Genomic DNA, 22,590 nt, shown 5'->3' with positions numbered 1-22,590 from the left:
GTTTTTGCCATACCTATTATTGGAAGCAAGTATAACAGCTCACGCATAGGACCCATTTAGTATTAGCATTTAATATTATAATTTTAAGTAAAATTTCCGTGGTGCTTGGCGACTGGGCTTCTCCCAGTTGTGCAGTCTCTTTTGTGCCTTAAGGCTTAAGTCATCCTGTCTCCTGCATTAAATTCACCGAGGGAAGTGGAAACTATCGTTTTCTTTTCTTCTCCTCTAATAACATCTTCTGATTTGTTTCGTTGCGGGATCCAAGACAGTCATTCATTTCCCTGGGACGCGCCGGACTTCAGTGTTCCGGTGTTTTCATGTTTGTATCTACTGTAGATCCTGGCTTACAGGAGTTGCAGCGGTATGGGAGGTTGTGGCGGGCTTGTCCCTTTAAATAAACTCGATCCTGTATGGTGGAGCGGTAGCAGCTTGTCGAGTGGCTAACGTCAGATTTTCGAATCTTGACGCAGCAGTCCGCCCAGCAGTACCAGCCTGGCAATGCAGGATTAAGCATCGTATCAGTGAGGCAAACTATCCTGCTTCAGGGCGGGCAATACTCTTCCTAAAGTGATGCGCTTTGTAAAACGTGCATTTGTGGGGACTGAAACCAGCCTTCATGAATACATGTCGCCTGTTACAGAGCGTATCGATTTCCTAAAGCAGAAAGTCTACGCATGGGCAAATCGTATCAAGCGGTACAAAAAACGAGTCGAGCAATATACTCAGAATCGCATGTTCCAAAGAGATCAGAGGTGAGAAGATCAGAGGATATAGAAATTGGGAACGATCCAACCAAGATGTGACTAATGGGCGGCGACCGGATGATGAAGCCACTAACACATTTTGGCGCAACATCTGGTCGGTGCCTGTTAGCCACACAGAGGATGACTGGATCTGTGATGTTGAGCGGAGGTGTGAAACTGTGCAAGAGATGGAGGAAGTGATAATCACTTCCTGTGATGTGAGCAGTGCAGCCTATTCGGTCCCAAATTGGAAATCACCGGGGTCAGACCGGCTGCACAACTTCTGGCTCAAATGGTTTACCAGTTCACACAGACCCTTTATAACCGTGAGGTGTGCAACCTCAGGGTATGCATCGAGAAGTAGCAGTAGTGGACAATGGATTCACTCCACTATCTTTAGCAAAAGAGAACTGGCGCAAACCTGTGGTACTAAGCATCAATGACCGCAATGAGGTATGGCATAGCAAGGAGCTCCACGGACGCTTCTTCCGTCCCCTTCATGGACCCAGTGTAGATTTTCTGGCGTCCGTATCTTGGCTACGATTCAGTAATATCTTTGGAGAAACTGAAGGATTTGTCACAGGAAAGGACTATTGTAGCCAATAAACCTGATATAATGGTGATAGACCGACAAGCGCGCCGCACGATGACAATCGATATCACCATCCTCCATGACGAGGACCTCGTGAAATCTGAGAAAGATAAACAAATAACATATCTTGACTTGGCTCACGAAGTTGTTGACATGTGGAATGTGGTTTCGGCTATCGTTGTGCCGATGACACACGAGCCTCGACAACCACCTTAGGAGGCTAGGGTTGCGGATGGATCTAGGGTCTGATGCAGAAGACAGTACTCCTTGTAACGGGACGTATTGTGAGGAGCTTTCTGTCTCTGGAGCCCTAACCACCGGTAGCTTGGACCATTGCTCCCACTCCTGGTCGGCTCCTATTTTTTTATATTTTTAAATAATATTTTATTTTGTATGTATATGTGTCGGCTCCTATTTTTATATTTTTAAATAATGTGTTCGTCACGCCTTTTATCCCCGAAGGGGTAGGCAGAGGTACACATTACGGCACTTAATGCCGCTATACAATGTACACCCACTTTTCACCATTTAGTCCCATGTAGTAGGGGGTGAGCCTATTGCCATATCCTGGAATGGATTTGATTAAATATAATTATGTAAATAAAATAAAATAAAATATGTTATTCACATTTATAACAAGTCCTATGACAATAACAACCAGAAATGACACTGGAGTATTTTAATGTAGGTTTTGTTTAGCAAAGGACATCTATCTAAACTACGAGGTCTGTGATAATCAGTTCTAGTATCGAATAAGTGAAATAAAGGTGTAAGTACATTCAATTTTTTCATGTTCAAAAAGTAACTACGAGCTACCTTCAATGTAAACCATTTACATACACGTGCATGATAAGTACACTGTGAGTACCTAGAAATACTCTGCAGCTACATGTTGTTCTCGTATAGTATCCATGGAGATGTTAATGACCTCTATTCAGAGTGTTATTCTTAAGCTAACTAAAATAGAAATTATTTTTAAATACATCTTTCGAGATCATTATAGAACCAGTCAATAATTTGCCAGTTTATGATAAATGTCTCTTGATTAAAATAGTTATGATGTTAAACTAATCTACGCAATCAATTACAAGTTTTATATAACTCAGAATAACTACTATTTAACAGAATCACGAAACAATACAAAACAGCCGAAAGGGATGAGCAACGATAAAGTTTAATTAAACGATACATTTTTGCCTTCACCCAGAAACTAGCAAATAACTCAAGCTAAACAAACAAATGACAACAGAACAAGTAGTTGTATACATCACGAAATAGACTTTCTTTACAAGTGTCTCCATTTTCTGAAACACAATAATGGGAAAACATAACAATGTTCGCGTAATATGTTGTTCGACGTGGAATGCATAAAATGTGCTCTCAAGTCGCGGTGTGCCCGCAATATAAGTATAAGAGTATATTGTTCCAAGATCCGTCCGTCTTGATGGCTTCAAAATGAGCAATTGCGTCACCGCACCATTTTTGAAGACTGTTAGCGAAGGGAAAATAATTGCGAAGTTCTTATTTGTTTGGTTGGATGTAAGTCTGGTATGGTATTAGCATAAATGAATTCAGCTTACAGTTCTGAAGTTTCACATCACTTTACAAAAAGGAGGACTGCAGAGTAGATGGCAAGCAAATATCTATTTATTCGTGGTTTGAAGATATTAACGAGAAATAAGTTTCCAATGAAATCCAAAATTGTTCTCTGAACTGTAATATATTGTACAATATACAAATAATTGTACTCCATAAATTTAATGAATACATTCACAAAGAAAAATAAACTCTTCAATGAAATTTTTTACACTAACTAATAAACAATCTCAAAAACAGAAATGGTGTTGTTCGTTTTCAGTTTCCTATAATTTTCTAGCTTGTATACCAATCACGGATTGCTACCACATCAACATATGTAGTTTAGAGACTATCTTTGTCTTTTCGTCGATAGGAAATGTTGATTTCCGAGCATGTACGGTTGCCAAAGTGCTGACTAGACAAATTGTACAAAGTGAAATGCAACGGTGACTGGCTTCATAGTTCAAATTTAATGTAAAAGTTTGTCTATCGAGGTCGTTGCCACTACCAAGGTTAGTTTATTTGTTATCCGAGAGTTACAATTTAAAACTTCGTTTGTTTGTTTGTTTAAGGGCCAATTTCTCTAAAGTCAGATAAGTCTTATTCTAAGAATATAACTTTTATTCACTCTGAGGTAGCCAAATTTACATTTTACCAACAACTTATCCTACGAATAACACAATAACAGATCCCTAACAGTTTCCTTGACATCGATGTATAAAGGAATCTTCGTATATAATCCAAACGCATTCAGATATCAAACGATTACACGTACAAATATTTGTTTCGATCAATGCGGGTTGAATACATGATTGTTCTGTTACTGAGTGTTGAAGAATATTTAGTGGGTAATTGTATTTCTTTGTGAGAATCTTTCAGAGTGCAGTTTTTCTTGAAATTATTAACGAATATTAAGGTACTTATATGTATAAGTTGAAGACTTACCACTGACTTACTACGGACAAACGGTGAATGAAAACATCGTGAGAAAACTTGGGTTTTGAAATCGTCGACCTGCATTAAGCAAGCGTCGTGATTAATGTTGAAAACTTCTTCGTGTGAGAAAAGGCCTTTGGTCAGCAGTAGCCACTTATAGGCTGTTGATGTGATGATTAGATATAAGTTAAATGACAGACACCACATAGTCTAACACTTATTCTGTGTCTGTTTGTCTACGCAGTTTTTCAGTTCCAAGAAAATAGTACCTACTAACGCCAATTTAAACTAAAAGAGACACGCTTTCTCTCAATTTAAATTTCTAATTCAATTTACACGCCCATGTTTTCGGAAACGTCATTCAAACGGTTCGCCAAACTAAATGTTTTAATTAGGAATATTTATTTTGGCACCTGAGCACGAGTCTATATAGCGAGTTTATATATCTATCGAGGTATATGTATAGCGCATCTCTTTATTTCTACTTGCGGATATTGATAGCAAAAATATTGTTTGCCCTAAATTAAATTCATTGTTTGCGTAGACGAATATAGGTCTAATAATGAGTCCCGATTTATTGTATGAATTTCGCTACTATTTTATAATTTTAACTCATATTATAACTTTGTCCATATAGTATATGCGTTTAAAGAAAATATTACAGTTACGTGTATTACAGATAATTGTAGGCTTAGAAAGACACGTTAAAGATGTGTCAAATTGGATGTCTTTATGTCAACTATTGAAATTTTATTTAAAGTACCACCAAAACTATACCGTCACCTACCAAATTATACACCAACTACCAAATACACACACGTGACATTATTTTATAGTTAAAACAAAGAAAAACAAATGCTGGGACCTCTCACAATGAGCTGTCCACGCGTTGACATGGGTTTTTCGAACATAAACTGTCAGCGTAATAAAATTTATCTCTTTTTTTACAATTGTTATAATAAATAGTCATATGTACAAATACATTTACAAGGGGGAACTTCATTGTTTAAAAAAAAATTATGGTTTTATGTCATACACAGAGGTAGATAGATACTCGCATGCTTCTTTGCAAGCCTCCTTAATAATTATCTCGAGGCAATAAATCTACTATCTTAATTACAGTATCTTGCAATGAAAATGACGAAATTCTCAATTAGCGCCATGGTAAACAGTTTAAAAGTAAAGATAAAGGAAAAACCAGAAGTCTTACAAAACGTAGAGGTTTACAACTTTATGTGTGTTTTAAATGCTGATAATATGTTGACTGACTCATTATTTCTTATAGTATAAATGCATGTTGTACCTATACAATATACATATAACTAAATACATAGTCCAGAATATTATGTCTATCATCCTAGTTTAGAAAACATTCCTACTTTTTTCCTTGGGCCACTCCATTTATTGATTGTTGCTTATAAAGGTCACCCAAGCGTATCTAGTGTGATAATATATATTTATTATCACACAAGATACGCTTGGGTAGACAAAAATAATGACCACAAAATAATTCAACAACTAAGGCAATTTTGTTATATTATGTATTTACAATTATAAAATTGAAAATACACTGATATGAAATACAATGCCAAATCAACTGAAAAACTAGATCATTTTGTAAATATTTTTGGCTACTCAACTGGCAAAATGAGAATACAAAACATGATAATGTAGCTTATAAACTCCCTAAAACAAAACAGTCGTTACTGACTTTGCATTGGCTCCTACACTTTTCTTTAAGGAAAAATTATGAAAGAACTTTTCTTATAAAGATGCAAAAAACTTTTTACATTCAGAATTTTATTCTTATCAAATCTGGCATCTGAAGGATCTTTGGTCGGGACTTCAGGTACATTGTTTACGATATTTCGATATTAGAATTAATAATTAAATAACTTGAAAATTTTGTCAAAAATATTTAAAGATGCAACTTGAGGCAGGGTGATTAATTACTCTGTCACGTAGAATGGCATCAGACAAACTGTTGGAATTATACTGAAGAAAACCTAAGGGTACTAGGTTTTCTTCAGTTACTGGGCACAGAAGATGTAAAGCAAATCTTTGATTAATGTGCCACTTGTAACAGTAATGTAACCGTGTCTTATCAAAAGATGTTATAACTACAAACTACCCATACTATCATGTTCCCGTAATGAATTCACTTTAAGGGCTTTTGATTTGTCTTTAGACCCATATTTGCTCACAAGAACACAATGAGCCACAGTCTGTTGCCACGACCTTGGTGGCACGTGTCAAAGATGGTACAGATACTAGTCATAAGTACTAACTTTGATTGGATAATTGTGCTAAACGGAATATGCAGTATCTTGTACTGTGTCATCATACAACAGATTAGGTTAGTTAAAGAAAATACTCCTGTAGATAATTTTGAAATTGGTAATGATAATACTTTTCCAAAGCAAGCTCAAGGAAACTATAACTACTAGCTATGCACTAAATAAGATGCAAGATTATGAAGCTTTATTAAACTTCTTATTCAAGGCCATTGTGAATAATGCCAACAGATCCTATTCTTTCGAAGTTAATTGAATAAAATCTAAATCAATGTATTGTTACTAAAATGAGGTCTCGATAAAGGTCCCGGTTTAATCTACTTAATTACAAAAAAGTAATGACCTTATTTGAATTTGGGTAAAAATTAGCATCAAAAATATAACTAGAAGAGATTACTGTCTATGATAAGGCTGCCTATTGTACAACAGATACTGAGCAAACATAAAAAATATTTTAACTTTAAATCGTGTACAATGAAGGGTTGTCTGTAAATCTTCCTGCATATCTAGTGTTATGAGTAAAATGTATATAGCTATAGTCAACCAAATATTTGTATAAACCTCAAGGATTGTATGGGCTTAACATATTTTAATGACAATATGAATCCCATCATTACAACTCATCTTGTATGAGTGTCAACGAATTGAGTCTCAGAGGTATCAGATCTTTAGTTTAAATAACTTTAATATTGGGTTTTTGCATAGCATTTTAGCGTCACCATTATCAGCCGAAGCTAGATCTCTGTATCATTTAATTATTTCATATTTAAGTTTAAGGGCAAACTATTAACAGTTAAGTTCTTCATTGTAGTATGTACCAGTTTTGACTCCTATACAACGTGTAACAAAATACCCATATACATCAAGAAGCCCTGATGAATACAGGTTGAATAGAGTCGCTACACGAAGTTTCAGCTTAAAATACGTTTCAAAAAAAAATTGTACCAAAAACTTGGTATCGCATAGTTCTTGATTTTAAATCATACAAACGTGTCACAACACTACAGGGATCACTCGCTAATATTACGAAACATTTCTTCTGTCAATCTGATCGTCTAGAACTTGTCTACCTAATTTTGAATCACGCGGCGGCGCGATTTGAAAAATTCATAACTTGGTACCATGAAAACATGAGTTTAAAAAACCCTTACCGTATCGTTTGTTATGTTATCTAGAAGCCGTGCAATTGATATGTATACTCCCTTTTGTTACACGTTGTATAGGGGTTGACGTTTTTTCCTTAGGAAAACAGCTCGACTTATAAAATAAAGATAAAAAACCCCCATCATTAACACCAGCTTGAAATCGATCCACTACTGACCAAGGTTTCTTCACAAATAGAGAAGCAGTGACCATAAATCACCACGATGAGTTTTGTCTCACCATCAGTGGTGTCTAAATAAACGTCGTATTGGTGCTCGCTAGGTTTCGAAGCCTGCTCGACCTTGGAAGATATGCGCATCACCATGACATAATGTCAAGTGAATGCTTTGAGTTTTTTAGCCTCTCATTCAATTAGCACTTAATTGCCATTTGGCTCATAGCACAGATCAGTGTTAAGTTTCTCACGTATAATATGAAACTGCTGCTATATTCTGAGCACGCTTTGTCCATCGTTAGTGTTGCATGAAATCTAAATGAAAAACAACACTCGCCTTTTTAGGCTGCAGTTTGTTCAAAACAAGGCCGGGTAGAACGCAACCAGTGCCAATCTGATGTTGAGATTTTATATTTAATACTTGCTATATATTTTATTGTTTTCTAGTTAGCTGTGAGGATTGAATGCACTTACATATATTACATAAAATAACATAACATTAGCGTAATGTCCGTTGTCCTTGTAATCACTCATATAATCATAAAATAACTGGTGAATAATGGGTGCTACAATGGATTGTCCGCGAAATTCGGATATCAGAAGACGTACCGTTTATTCTATAATAACGGTTATTCCAGCAAAACCTTACAATATAACATTCCAGAAACAGTTGTAATACATTAAGCCATTAAATAAAAATACGATAGTTATCACGTGTCTCGCATGAAACTAATCAACAGAACAAATAAGATAATAATATATAAATACAAGTCAATAGTGTTAATTCATCGGTCATTATGTAGTACCACTTAGTACTACCACTTAAATTAGAATAATGCCACGGATTACTCGAATGTTGTAAACTTGATTGTCAAGTATCCTTTAGTTTTACCTTTTTTTATTATTATCATTAAAGTTTATAAAATGTAAATATTTTAGACCATTAGCTATTAATACTATTAGAATTAATTAAAACGTTAATAGTAGGTAGTCATCAAATAATTTTTATCATCGTTTATTTTTACAACATATTAAATATAAATACTGTCTTTTACTTTACATGAACATTAAACTACCTACACAGTGATGCAATTTATAAAATTATTTCTAAAGAGACATCCAAAATATCTATTTATCAAATTAGTTTTTCACTATTACTAGAGATATATAGATAAAAGATAATTACAAAGAAAATAAAAGAAAAGAGGAAATTAAAAACAAAACAAACACATCTTTCGAAGTCATTTATTTCGAATCTCTCAAAACGTGCTTTGTTTTGCAATATGCAAATACAATATTTTTTTGGAATAATCAAAATGATATATTATTTTACTATAATTATTTTCATATATCAAAATTTGAATTCTTTAAGAAGACAAAATTTAATAATTTTCATTGTCTCTATTTCAACTTAAGTATTGTTATTATAGTATGTATTTGGTTACAAGAGCAATACGAAATTAAACGGCTTTTTATATGCTATAATATTTTAATTTAACGTTCAATAATAATTTAAACAGAGAGGAGTGGAAGGAAGTTAGGGAGGCCTTTGCCCTGCAGTGGGACGATCATGGCTGAAATCTAATCTAATCTAAATCTAATGATGCAAGAGCTTACTTTTCCCTTTGTTGTATAAGATATGAGGTATTAAAAAGTATGCAATCAAATAGGCATTATTTCTTATGTAATTAATATATGGGTTTCATAACACACTACATTGTATAAAAAGACTAAGATAAAAATTCTACATTAAATTAATCATATTTGCATAGCTGTGTTGAGAAGCCTAATTTTGTTTATGATAGTAGTTAGATAACTAACATCAGTCAAACTGCCACACTCAGGGACAATGAACGATTACTTAAACTATTCCTTATTAACGATTTTGAATCGCTAAGGAATGGGTTCCCACGTCACATCAACAGTTCGTAAGTGGCCAATGCTAGGGCAAGGGCTTCCCTCGCACGAAGAATGTTTGACAATTAATCACCACGCTTGCTCATTGCGGGCTAGAAATTATAAGCCTAGGTTTCCTCACAATGTTTTTCTTTACTATTTGTCAGTGGTGTCTAAAATAAACTTAAAAAGTACATTATAACTAGGAAAAAGTCACAACGGGACTTGCCGTTGGCAGGTTTCCCTACAACCCTCATGCATGATAAGAAGCGGGCGTCTTAAACCTCTAGACCACCACAACACTATTTATTTGGTTGAATATCATGGGTTAAATAACCATCAAATGACTCTTCATTTACACAATAAATAGTGTTATACTCCTCTGAGTAGCTTTGAACAGGTCTACGAGAACTCGTACAACACTTTGGACATGATAACAACACTAATATACCATTATTACTATAGGCAACAAAATTACAATTATGTATATAGAACATTTTTAAAACTTTGCCAAAACTTTGTATTAAATATGTTCTAAATCTAGGTATTTTCTTTTCTTTATCGATTTGTAAAATAATATTATTGAAATATTTTGTTTAACGCTTTATAGTTGTATTTTAATTTGCTGGCCGTTATAGAAATCTGAACTAAGATTATAAAAATTAAGCTACCAGCTAATCAATATAATATACATATACACTTTTGGACTACCGAAATGTACAGAAGAAAATATCATTTATGTATTAAGTTAGAAAAACACAAATAATTTATTAATTGTCGTTTGTTTCAAATTTCAATTGGGTGCATCCTCGGTCAAAAATAAATTATTGCAACTTTTCAATACAATAAAATATTAAAAAATAATCACACTCTCATTCATAAATTTGATGAACTATTTAATTTTCGATTTTTTCTAGCTAAATTTCTAGAAATAAGTCTGCTATTTGACGTCAAAATTTCATGCAAAGTATTGAATTTGACTAGCAGGAAACTAGCCTATTCAGGTCAAGTTATTTAAAAATTCGCTAGCTCTGATAGTACAAGATATTCAATTCCTTTATTAAGCTCTGGCGTAACTTAATCACATTAGAAATAAATCACAATACACTACGCAGAGCAAAAACCAAGTACATAAGTTTAATTTAATTCAAAACTGTCATTCGCTTGGCCCGTAGCATTTTCATTTGTAACTTTCTTCTTACACGGTAAATCAAAGAAACCCTGACTTCTAATCAACACTTCTGCATCATCAAATGTTTGTGGCATATCCCTGTTAGCTGTTTCGGGCAGCGTTATACTTATTAAAGCAGCTAGAATTGCTATAGTGGCAACTACAATCATAGGTAACCAAGACCTAAACACTTCAAGGTACGCCACAAACGGTGATATTACTGTACCAATATATCCGCAAATATGTGCTATTGATGAACCTGAACCTCTAACTGATGTTGGTAACATTTCTGCTGTCCATTGCATGGCTGCGTTGCAAGCCATATTCACTGAAAATCTTGCCAAAACTGCACATATCACCGATGCTAACCCACCACCCACAAATGGTATCAAAAAACTGAATATAGCACACACAACCATGGCTACAAATATCATAGACTTTCTTCCAGTGTAGTCCAAAATGAATGACAGAAGAACCAATGAGGGAAATTCGGTTAAAGATATCACAGTAAACGATACATAAAAATCGAACTGCAGTTGTCCTATGGTCCTGACAAGAGCGTCGAAAATAATCATGCAAAACATAAATTCTATACATGTGCAGATAAATACTCTTGCCAGGATAGGTCTTTTTAACATATCCATTATATTTCCAGGCACTGTTTTGCTGTTCAGAGTGGTATATTTAAATCCATCAATCAGATTTTGTGGTACTACTTTTCCATTGATACGTCCTATGTTTGTAATTTTATTCACTGCATCGTCAATTCTTCCTTTTGACAATAACCATCTTGGACTTTCTGGTATAACAAACGGAGCTAATAGAGACAGTGCCATAGGAAGGCTTGTGGCAAGTGCTATTGTTTTCCAATGTCCACAAGCCAGCGATATCCAAGGTAACGAAACAATGCCTGTTGTAAAGAAAAGAGCGAATGATAAATTAGTCATTCTTGTCCTGTACTTTGGAGCCACGTATTCCAATACCAGTAAGTAAGTCATCATCATGCAGTTGTCATACGACATGCCCATGAAAAATCGGCAGACTGTGAATTCAGTAAAATTATGAGCAAATATGGTGGCAGTGCCTGCAACAGCTCCTATCATGTTACTGAATACGGCAGCTGGTATCCTTCCAAAGCGGTCTGCTATCCATCCTATGAGAAAACCTCCAACAATAGACCCAACAAAAAAGATTGATTGTGCAGTTGCTTGATAGCTGTCTCTCTCGCACACCCAGCCCATTTCGCTTGCTATTGTTGGGTAAGCGAATTCTGTTTTATTAAATTCCCAACCCTGCTTACAAGGCACTGTATTCCATGTTTTGTTTAAGGTGACTCCCGATGATAAAACTTCAGTCCAGTTTGCGTCGTACTGCTCACATCTTGAATATCCGAATGGTGAGTCTTTATTCAATGGTATAGCTAGGCTTCTTCTTTCCAGAATTGTCAAATTTTCGAGTTCTGGTACCATACACCAATGGTTTGGAGATGTTTCTGTTAAGAAGACTTGTGAGAAGTAAGAGAAAGCGCCAAATACGTAAAACGGGAACGTAGCAAAGAACAGGAATATTTGGTATCGACCAAATTCGCCGGCCGAAGATAGAAGTTCATCGTAATCAATATCTTTGGTGTTCCCATTTTCTTTCACACTTTTAATCGACTTTTCTTCCATTTTCGGTTTTTAATACTAAGATGGATTAAATTTATGAAACTTAGAAGCGCGTTGGCCCATAGAAGTTATTTTTAAAACTGTCTTATATATCATTCAAACGTTCTTTTTAAGAATCTTGTGAGATAATAGATAACGCTCTATCTTTTTTATTTAACTTCTTTATAACTGTTTCAATGTAATCTGTGTACTGATACTCAACGTATAATTTAGATTAAGTGCGGTATTTCCATATACTTACGTGTGGTGTAGTTTATTTTAACAGTATGAAAATTTGGGGAATCCGAAACGGGTGTATTTAACATTGATTTTTATGGCGAAATTAGATCATATATGTTTGCTTTCGCAAAATGTAATGTAATGTAATGAGTAAATTCCATTTTAAGACAATGAAATGTTTGAGACTTTGGACAATCAAGAGGGCGATAAGTTTTCAAAGATTTTATACAATGCGACCGTATTTGTAAAGTTTGGAGCTGGTTGAAAGTTCACTAAATTGGCTGATTTTATTTATTCCTTTGTTGTTTTGAGAATTGTTATTCTGTAAATGTCTATTAAATTAGTAAACAAAATTTATGTCAATTGATTGTTTTTTGCTTTTCTTGTCGTCAATAGGAAAGTGCGGTAGGCTTCGCTGTCCCATAAACTTAATTTACTGGCAATAAGCGAGCTCTACACTGATTTCATGGTATAATTGAGCCTAAGAGTAGTACTAATTACTCTTTCAACTTTCAGAAACTATTCTGAAAATTAAAAAAGAATCATAGATGTCAGAATGTTTCATGAATTTCTCTCTCTGAAAATCAGTTTAACTGAAGGAACTATAAGTGCCGATATGTTTTAATAAAGTGTTTCATGGTAAATTATACAATTAACAAATACATAATTATACTAATATCATAAGTTCATATTTGAAAGAAGTTGAAACAAAATATAGGCATTGATAATACCGACGTTTTCTATCGTTTGGTGTTGAAGTAAATGTCAATTATTCGAGAAAAATGGTATGAATATAATAAAAAAAAAGGATACTTTCATAGAACCATGAAATGTCGATAACAGATCGTGGAAGTTTTGTTGAGTAAACGTGGTAAAAACAATTTATTAAATGTTAATGCCTACGGCTCAAATAGTACATGGTGATACATCTGGAGACTTCGTGATGCCCCAATTATAATAAGAAGATACCCGGATAAGCAGAACAGTTAAATGTAATATGGAAAATAATCTAAATTGCTCACTTGCTCACAAAATCTGTTCTAAAAGTTCATTTTGATCCTCTAGATGTGTTATGGCTATGTCGTAAGAATCAGCATGTTTCACATCATTAAAATTTTATCTCTTAGGAACTGAAGCAACGTTACCACTTGCTGATGTGACGCCTAATATAATAAATCTTTTTACTGATAAAGGCCCAACTTCCCATCTCGGTTTTACTGCCTTAGGTTACCAATCGTTTTATTATATTGTAATAGTCGGCCCAATTTTTTCCATTTGTAGTATAAGGATATAGATGATGTTACTCTGATGTTGAAAATGTTGCAGCAAAGCTGAAAGGTTGTCTAATGACAAACGGTCATCGTAACTGAATGTATGTATGTACCTGTGAAAGCAGAAGAATCACAAGGTCAAGTATTACCTTGTGATGCTTCTGCTTTAGTCAGTCACGTTAAAAATGGTACACCCTGGATGGTCTCCAGATTATGAAATCACAATATAAAGGAAAACAAGTCAAAAGTATAACTAATTTAACAAGTGTAAAATTTTTATAACGTATATATTATATAACAAAAAGTATACAGGATGACTTTGAATTCGACGTATTCCTCACGGGAGGTGATAATACAACTAATTTCCTACAAAATTAGCCCTGAGGTCCTTGGGCGGAAAGTGGCTAGTTTCTGAGATATTCAACATTTTTGGTTTTGGTAAAAAAATCCCGATTTGAAGTTACAAAAACATCAATAAATAAAAAAATACTGGTTTGATTTTAGTTGTTTTCGTTTTGATCAGTTGCCAATACATCAGTTATCATCTATAAATACTAATAATAGCAGAAATATCATTCGTTTTAAAATAGCAAGTAATTTCTTAACAAATTTTGTTCTGTGTCACTAATTTGGTCGATAGAAAACTGGATTTATTTCAAAAAAAATATATGACACTAAGCGTACAAACTATTAGAAAAACTTCCTTGGTTTATTAGCTACCCAGAAACGTAAAATTATTTACAAAATTCTTAAAAACAAATGAATTAATTGATGATAAGTAGAGTGTAAAGAGAAAACGGCAATTTCAAAAACTTCTTATTTGCTAAATTTTGTTTAAAGGGACTTCCCCTATGACGAATACATGCCCGAATATGCTTCCTTATCTCTATGACGGTCACTCTTGGACTGAATATGCGTCTTATTTCGTCATAATCTTCAAATATGTTTTGGAGAAGAATTTCGATGCACGGCCAATTCCCTCTGCATAAACAAGAGATTTCATGTAAAAATCAACCAGCGTTAGATTCTGGACACCGCGCTTGCCATGTAGTTGGACCCCCGTGTCAATATAACGCCTGGGAACCAAGGTATCCAACCATTGCCCCACAATAGTTCGATATAGAGCGCTGGATAAACTAACACAATATCCATTATTAGCCCCAAAAAAGTCAACGAAATCCGAAACAAGCAAAACCATCGGGTTAGCTCGTATGGTTTTAATTCAAATGTTTGCATGGGTATCATAAATAATTATTTGATCGGACCCTATCTTTCATCCAACAATTTAAATTTTTAAGGAATGAGCTATTAAAATTTGAATTTAGCAACAAGATGAAATAACTTATTCTACTTATTGAATTAATTTATTAATGTAATTGACGAATTTATTCCACACGACGATTGTCAAGTGCATTACGAACTACTGTGTGGCAATGGTCGGATACATTGATTCTCAGGCATTGGATTAGTAGAGCGGTCCAACTACATGGCATGCACAATGACCAGAACCTAACGCCGGTTGATTTTTACATGAAATCTCTTGTTTATGCAGAGGGAATTGGCCGTGCATCGAAATTCTTCTCCAAAACATATTTGAAGATTATGACGAAATAAGACGCATATTCAGTCCAAGAGTGACCGTCATAGAGATAAGGAAGCATATTCGGGCATGTATTCGTCATAGGGGAGGTCACTTTGAACAAAATTTAGCAAATAAAGATGTTTTTGAAATTGCCCTTTTCTCTTTACACTCTACTTATTATCAATGAATTCATTTGTTTTTGAGAATTTTGTAAATAATTTTACGTATCTGGGTAGCTAATAAACCAAGAAAGTTTTTCTAATAGTTTGTACGCTTAGTGTCATATATTTTTTTTGAAATAAATCCAGTTTTCTATCGACCAAATTAGTGACACAAAACAAAATGTGATAAGAAATTACTTGCTATTTTAAAACGAATGATATTTCTGCTATTTTTATTATTTATAAATGATAACTGATGTATTGGCAGCTGATTATAACTAAAACTACTAAAATCCAACCAGTATTTTTTTATTTATTGATGTTTTTGTAATCAAATCGGGATTTTTTTACCAAAACCAAAAATGTTGAATATCTCAGAAACTAGCCACTTTCCGCCCAAGAACCGCAGGGTTAATTTTGTAGGAAATTAGTTGTATTATCACCTCCCGTGAGGAATACGTCGAATTCAAAGTCACCCTGTATATTTCTATAACGAAAATAAATTGAATGCAAAAGTTAAGTAGGTATCATTATTTAGTCGGCATAGTAGCACGACAAGTTTGATTAATAGGTTAATAAATAAAAGCTTAATGGTTCAGATAGCAATCTATGATGTCATATACTCGAATATATTTTTTGACAATAAGCAACCTGGACCTTTAATGTAGAATAATTTTTGTAGAAATTCACAATTAAACCAAATACAATTGGTATAGCAGTGATGAGCATGGTTAGTAAAGAGGACATAATTTATAAAGGATTAATTTATCACATCCAACAATAAAAGTATTTGTTCCACATTGTTCTAAGAATTCAGTGAAAAAAGAACATGTTACTGAAAACCCTGTCCGTCGTAAGGCAGTTATGTCAAACCCCATCGCATCCGAGCAAATCGTATGTAGCATCCCTGTTTTAATTTCTATACACAAGTCATTATCGCCAATGTTGAAGATAAAATGCGCTACACATATGATTATAAACATCCGTAAACTACAAGAGGCAACAAGTTATTGTAATTAAACATTTAAAAATGAAGCTATTTCAGGGTGGATTTGTTTTAATGGTTATGGGTATAACAGACAGTGATATTTGATTATTGTCAGGTATTTGCTTATTGTTAGGTCTGCCTTAGACCTTGTTCTAAAAATTGGTTGAGTCAAATGATAGAAAATCTTAACAGAAGTTGGTTAAGAGAAAAAACTCCAGATTCTATCTTACGTTTTCATAATAACGCTATGGGAAAATTACATAATAATGAAAGCATTTGTGGCATAAGGAAAATCTTAGCTTCTGGACTAAAAAATTCAAAAGGCGTTAGTAAACGTTATGTGCCAAATGATTAATGCATTATGGATATAATTATTTATCTTTCTACTGTTATCTTTATAACTGCTATTTTTTTTCTTTGCTTGGTATTGATTGCCTTAAGACTTATTTTCCACCAGAGATGTGCTATGTAGCTACGCTACGAAGATGTAATAGCTAAGTTGTCAAACTATGTGACCGTTTCCATTGATAATAGCTGTGCGAGGAAGAGGTGCGGCTCAAGTATGCGATGTATCGATAGAAGGGAAGCCATCCATAGCAGTCATTTACACGCATCTTTCCATATGAAAAACATAGCTTAGCTGAGTCCATTTCCACCAGTGCTAAGCTATGTGTACCAATGAATATGATTGGTGGAAGCCAAACAAATCCACAGCAACGTAGCATAGCACATCTCTGGTGAAATAGAATCCTAATCTTTAAATGTTCTTCATTAGATAGAGCTGTATAATAACTTAAGTTTCGTGTTTAGACTCTGCTTGCTTTTTTATTTACCTACACTTTTATTACATGCATGAAATATTCAAAATATCTCCATATAAAGTGGAAATTAAATTGAATACAAAAAATTTTTTGCTTAAATTGGAGATCGAATTACAGATCCTCTCTAACAGCCAGTATTACTGCGATGGAAAAGTCAACTGTAAAAGTTACCTTTAGCCATCCTTTAGCTGTTTATTTTTGTAGTCAATTTAAATAGGTTGTGCTAATTTATTATAGACAAGACACAACATTTTATTATGTCTTTCATACGCGACATGTGGTGTGAAACCTTGATCTCATCTATAATGTAGATATATATTTTCTACCGTATAAAATAGAATCTCGTGCGCACTGAAGTGTAACATTGAATCAGGCACAACTTTATTTGAAGGATAGTCATGAATATTTCTTCGATATTTTTGGTGAGGAGTGAAAGAACTATACTCGCTTTGTGTTGTTTTTTACTTATAAAATAAATGTATTGGAACGTCAAGTCAAGAAAGTGAGACATACAAAATTCTGGACTACCAATAGTACCAATAGTAATACATTTTCAAGAAGTCTTTTGGGTCTAATAGACAAATTAAAACAGTCAAATATGAAGAGAATTCTAATTGAATAGTAGTAGTCTGACTTCATGGAAGGTATTTCTCTGAAGCATAACTTCTTTTGAAGACAATTATTAGTAAATTGTTACGTTCTTCTACCCGAGTTGTCAAATCGTTATTCTCTAGCCTGTAAACTACACTTGGGCGCACGACTGTAAGCTTAATCACTAAGGTCAAACATGAAGTGTTGTTTCTTTTAATTCATCCATTTATGGGCATTTAAAGAGGTTGATGTGATTTTTCGTGACGTCGTTGTCTCATAATATAACAATTTCATAAAAAATTCTAACATTGGGCAATGTATACGAAAATTTAAGATTAGCAAGGACAAATTAACATTGCATGGTTATTACACCATTACTGTAACGAATTTCCATTAGATTGATACGGCAAACGATGACAATTATAATACACAAATCCACTTTTATGTACAGTCAGTTCCCAACAGAAGTACAAGTTAAATTCTTATTTTGGAGGGAATAAAGTCGGTATTCAAGTGGAGTAGGTGGTACGGACTAGCCATGTCGTCCCATACTGTTATCAGGATGTCACATTGATAAGGAAAAGCGCGTGCTTTTGTTTAGTTACTCTAGTTATATGTGATTACGTTTCGAATGATATTTCAGAGAGATACTAGCCTTGTCAATTATTGGGTGATTAGCACAAAGGATTGCGCAAATGTGATGAGATTGAGCTAGGTTTGTTCAGTACAGATTTTGGCTATAAAAATCTTCTTATAACTTACCGCTGTGTTACAATAGATAAAGTAAAATAAGCTTTCACGAATCACTAGCATTTTTCATCGCAAAAATTGTTACATAGTGAAAAAATAGTAAAGTTAGTGAAAAGACTATCCTCAAGGACTTTGTTTCTTTTATAATTAATAAAGTAAACCAAAAAGTTCACTGGATAATTGCTTAAAAGTAATAAAATTAAGCATACAACCGGTTTAAAGAACACCTCAAAACCTAGTTTTAATATTTTTTCTATATATTTTAGTTTAGAAACTTCTTAAAGTAGTTATAAAATATAATACCCTTTTTTCACCAGTTATTTTATACATCTTGGCTACAATGACAAATCATTTAGCTAATAGGTACTGGGAAATTTCCTACTGTGAAGTTTTATGGCAATATTTGATTAGCTGAGATAAGTGTTTTTGTCTCCAAAATAATTAGTCTACACACGAAATCTTATGTCAACAAGAACGCGTTCGCGGTCATCGTCAAGTGTAGGAAGTCACTTCGATGACAAGAACAAAGCCTTTCCTTCCTGATCTAAACAGAGGAAGCAGCAACATCATGCGTGATGATATTTCCTCTAACAAATAGTCAAGAAACCATTTATCCACGACACAGTCAGGATAAACGACATTATTTATAAAACTTCAGCGAAGCCGGCAGAACATTTTTTGCGACCATTTACATATAAAATAGAAAAAGTAATTTGACGCTGCTCTGCATAGTGATGTCAGACATTGGTCGTCTACTCCGCTAATTGACAGTACGGATGATTCTATACATAGAAGTATAGAACTCCCTTGATACGCCCAAAATTACTAATATTATAAATGTAAAAGCGTCCGTCCGTGTCTGTTTCTTTGTCCGTATTTCATGGCAAAACAGAGCAACGAATTGTTATGATTTTTGAAGTGGAGATAGTTGAAGGGGTGGACAGCGACAAAGAATTTTTGTCATTTTCTAAAGAAAGTGAGGGGCACTATCGTAAAGTGGGGATAGTGAAAGTTTGTATGCATATGCATAATATTTAGCAATGATCAGGGTATAAAGATCTAAAATTGGTATGCAGACTGTTTGTGACTAAGAAAAATAAAATAACAAAAGTAGAGATTGTTTTTATAAATCGGCCTCAAACAACTTAAAAAGCACAAGCAAAGTCTTGGGCAAAAAACTAGTTAATAATAATGAAGGTTGAAAAACAAGGAAAGCTTGTAGAACTAACACCTTTTCACCTTTTTATTTACATTAGTAGTTGGGGTAGTCATGGTCTAATCACGACCTTAATTCATCATTTAATTGGATTAATACTTCATTATGCCTTTATACTCCGGAGATACAGACAAAAATAAAGATAGTATTACTGTTTTAGGCCGCAAACTAATTGCCAAATAAAAGACACGATTCCTTATTTTTTTTAAAGAAAAATCTTTGATTGCTTTCTAAACATTTCATTTAATATTGGTATTTTTTCGAAAATTCACGTAATATGTATGTGCACGATAGTTTTCATTGCAACTATTTGGTTTAAAGGGATATTCAAAAAAGGAAATAATGGTTACATGTTGAGACGATAGGTGGCGCTAACGGTGGAGACGTCATGATTTTTATTTTGTCAAACAATTGAATTGAATTGATTTTGTTATATTTAAACTAATTAGTGGAACTAGTGGTCGCCTAGTGGCCGAAATTCGACCATATATGATTTAATTTACAATACCATTTAACGTACGTTGAAGGATAATTTTTATTTAACTCAAACTCTTTTATAGAACTCTTTTCATATGAGACGTGAGAATATCATCGCAATGTCTATCGATTTTGACGTTTTGTCAAATACGATCAGATACTATGCATGGTAGTGTGTGTAATGTTTTATTTATTGATTTAATGTACTTTATAAGCATTATTTTTTAAAAATATTAGCGTTTTGCACTTCTCCTACACATAAACTATGAGTGTACCAAATTTTATGCTCCTACGTCCGCGCAATTATCGTAAAAAGAGGTCCAAAGTTTTTGCATCACGTATTAATATATAGATAAGAGCGACAATATAACTTTAAATGTCGTTTCTTTTGATTTACAGGTAAAGTTTTGCCAATACAGTAATGTTATGTTGTGATTATTAATAATAGCATTGAATTAATATGTTTTTTATATCACAGAATTCAATACATTTTTTTTTCTACGACTACTTTCTTAGGCTACGACCAAACCGTTTGTGTTGGATAAATATGTAACTTGTTATCAATTGAAATACCATTTCAAGATATTCAAAAGCCTCAAATTTGTTTAGGATTTCAATCATGGAATGGTACACAAAAAATAAGGCATATGGTGTATATTTTTCGATTTACGAACCCAAGCCAGAATAGAAAAGAAATTTATATTACAAGCTAAACATTCATGAATATGTATGTTTAGCTACTAACAATACAATAAATTTTTAGTTTTAATTCCACTTATACATGTATTTTTTTATACATGTATAAGTAATCATCACCATAATCTATTGTTTTGTTTATGTAACATGGTTTTCCGCAAAGTAACGTATGATTTTATTCTATATACATTATTCATTCATATTTTTAGCAGTAAGTACCTAAGTATGTAGTTATAGTACCCTTAGATTTTATAAATCACCATTTATTATTAATACGTAATGGTACCTAAATATTAAGTGCACAGCCATACAACGGAGACAATAATAAAAGCATTTTATGAAAGCCGAGTGTTCTTAATATACCATTTTATTATACTGTCCTATATCATTACTCGCTTTAGCCCTTAGAGTTCCATAAGCCACATTTCGGAAAATAATTGTTGGTACAACATTTACTTAAGATTTTTGCAGATAGTTATTTAATAATAATAACATTGTAAGCTTAAATAATAATATGGATATCCAAATATTAACACATAGGTACGAAACGAATCCTGAGAAAGTAAACACCAACACGAAGCTAATACACCTTTGTGCCAATGCCTTTTAACATTTATTTAAATCTTTATCTTTCTATTATTATTTTTATTCTTATCAAACAACTAGATTCAGGAGGACACGCACTTTTACTGTCGAATGTAAATATATCAAGATAAAGCAATATTTTAGTACTTCTTTATTACGCTGACGTATCAAAGTAATTTAAATTACCCGGAATTTGCCACTATAAATTACTCCAAATTCAAGGCTTATACTTACACAAAAGACGTAATTTCCATATTATATTGCATAATTATTTTCACAAGAACAAAATGAAAAAGTACAAAAAAAAATTGTCACAGATAAATCAAACATTAAAACTTACCGCGAAATCACAAAATAGGTCACTGATGCGCGGAGGTCAAATACTTTTCTTATAAACTTTTTTTAAAAAAGTTGCGTGCGTTCGGGTAGGCGACAGAGCGCGGCCGCGGTTATTATGGTCATCGCGGTGAATGTGTTGCGAATGGGCGGCCCCACACCTCCTCTTGTGTAGGCATGCGTGTAGCGCCCTTTCAGTTGACAAAACTTTTCAAAGGCTTCTTGTCACTCAAGTGTGGCAACTGTCCTTATCTTAAAGTCAGTGACTTGAGCTTTTTGTGTCATATTAGATTAGTAGAAAATACATTATGTAGATTGGTTTTAATTACTTGTTTCATTTAAATAAAAGTACAAAGCACAAAAGAAAGAATTACGTTAATAATATTAACGTAATTCTTTGCTTTGTGCAGTTTTGCTATTAATTTAATGTTAATTATTATTCGTGTATTTTAGTGCAATAATTAGGACATTATAAGATTTTTTGTACTGAATCAAAAAGTAAATATTACGTACCCAGTTCCAGTATCGCACACAATGCTAATATTCTTTACGAGATTTTGAAAAAAGAATGAAGAGGCTTTTTATCCTTATATTAAATGGCGAATTACGTAACACACGTTAGGCCTTAACAATTTGTTCTTATTTGAAAATAAAAAGATATCAATGACAATATTTAAGTGACAAATCTTCATGACAACATTT

General features: G+C 33.5%; 2 protein-coding genes across 7 annotated transcripts in view; both read right to left on the bottom strand.

Moving 5' to 3' along the window:
- LOC118267897 (transient receptor potential cation channel subfamily A member 1) overlaps positions 1 to 22,038 on the bottom strand; it is a 186,039-nt gene extending 164,001 nt beyond the window's left edge. For all 6 annotated transcript variants that reach the window (XM_035582162.2, XM_035582178.2, XM_050703947.1 and 3 more), the window contains exon 1: positions 21,893 to 22,038. The gene's annotated coding sequence lies outside the window, so the exon portion shown is untranslated. The remainder of the gene's footprint in view (positions 1 to 21,892) is intronic.
- LOC118267946 (carcinine transporter-like) lies at positions 8,693 to 12,280 on the bottom strand. The gene has a single exon (XM_035582208.2). The coding sequence runs from the start codon at positions 12,196 to 12,198 to the stop codon at positions 10,495 to 10,497; it is 1,704 nt and encodes a 567-aa protein (XP_035438101.2). The 5' UTR covers positions 12,199 to 12,280; the 3' UTR covers positions 8,693 to 10,494.
- Positions 22,039 to 22,590: the final 552 nt, after the last annotated feature.

The sequence above is a fragment of the Spodoptera frugiperda genome, chromosome 25 (genome assembly GCF_023101765.2).
Source record: "Spodoptera frugiperda isolate SF20-4 chromosome 25, AGI-APGP_CSIRO_Sfru_2.0, whole genome shotgun sequence".
NCBI classification, from domain to species: domain Eukaryota; kingdom Metazoa; phylum Arthropoda; class Insecta; order Lepidoptera; family Noctuidae; genus Spodoptera; species Spodoptera frugiperda.
This window is presented reverse-complemented; position numbering and strand designations above follow the sequence as displayed.

What these genes read in the sequence shown, in the direction of transcription:
- LOC118267946 (XM_035582208.2), bottom strand. Translation starts at nt 12,198, where the DNA reads ATGGAAGAAAAGTCGATTAAAAGTGTGAAAGAAAATGGGAACACCAAA.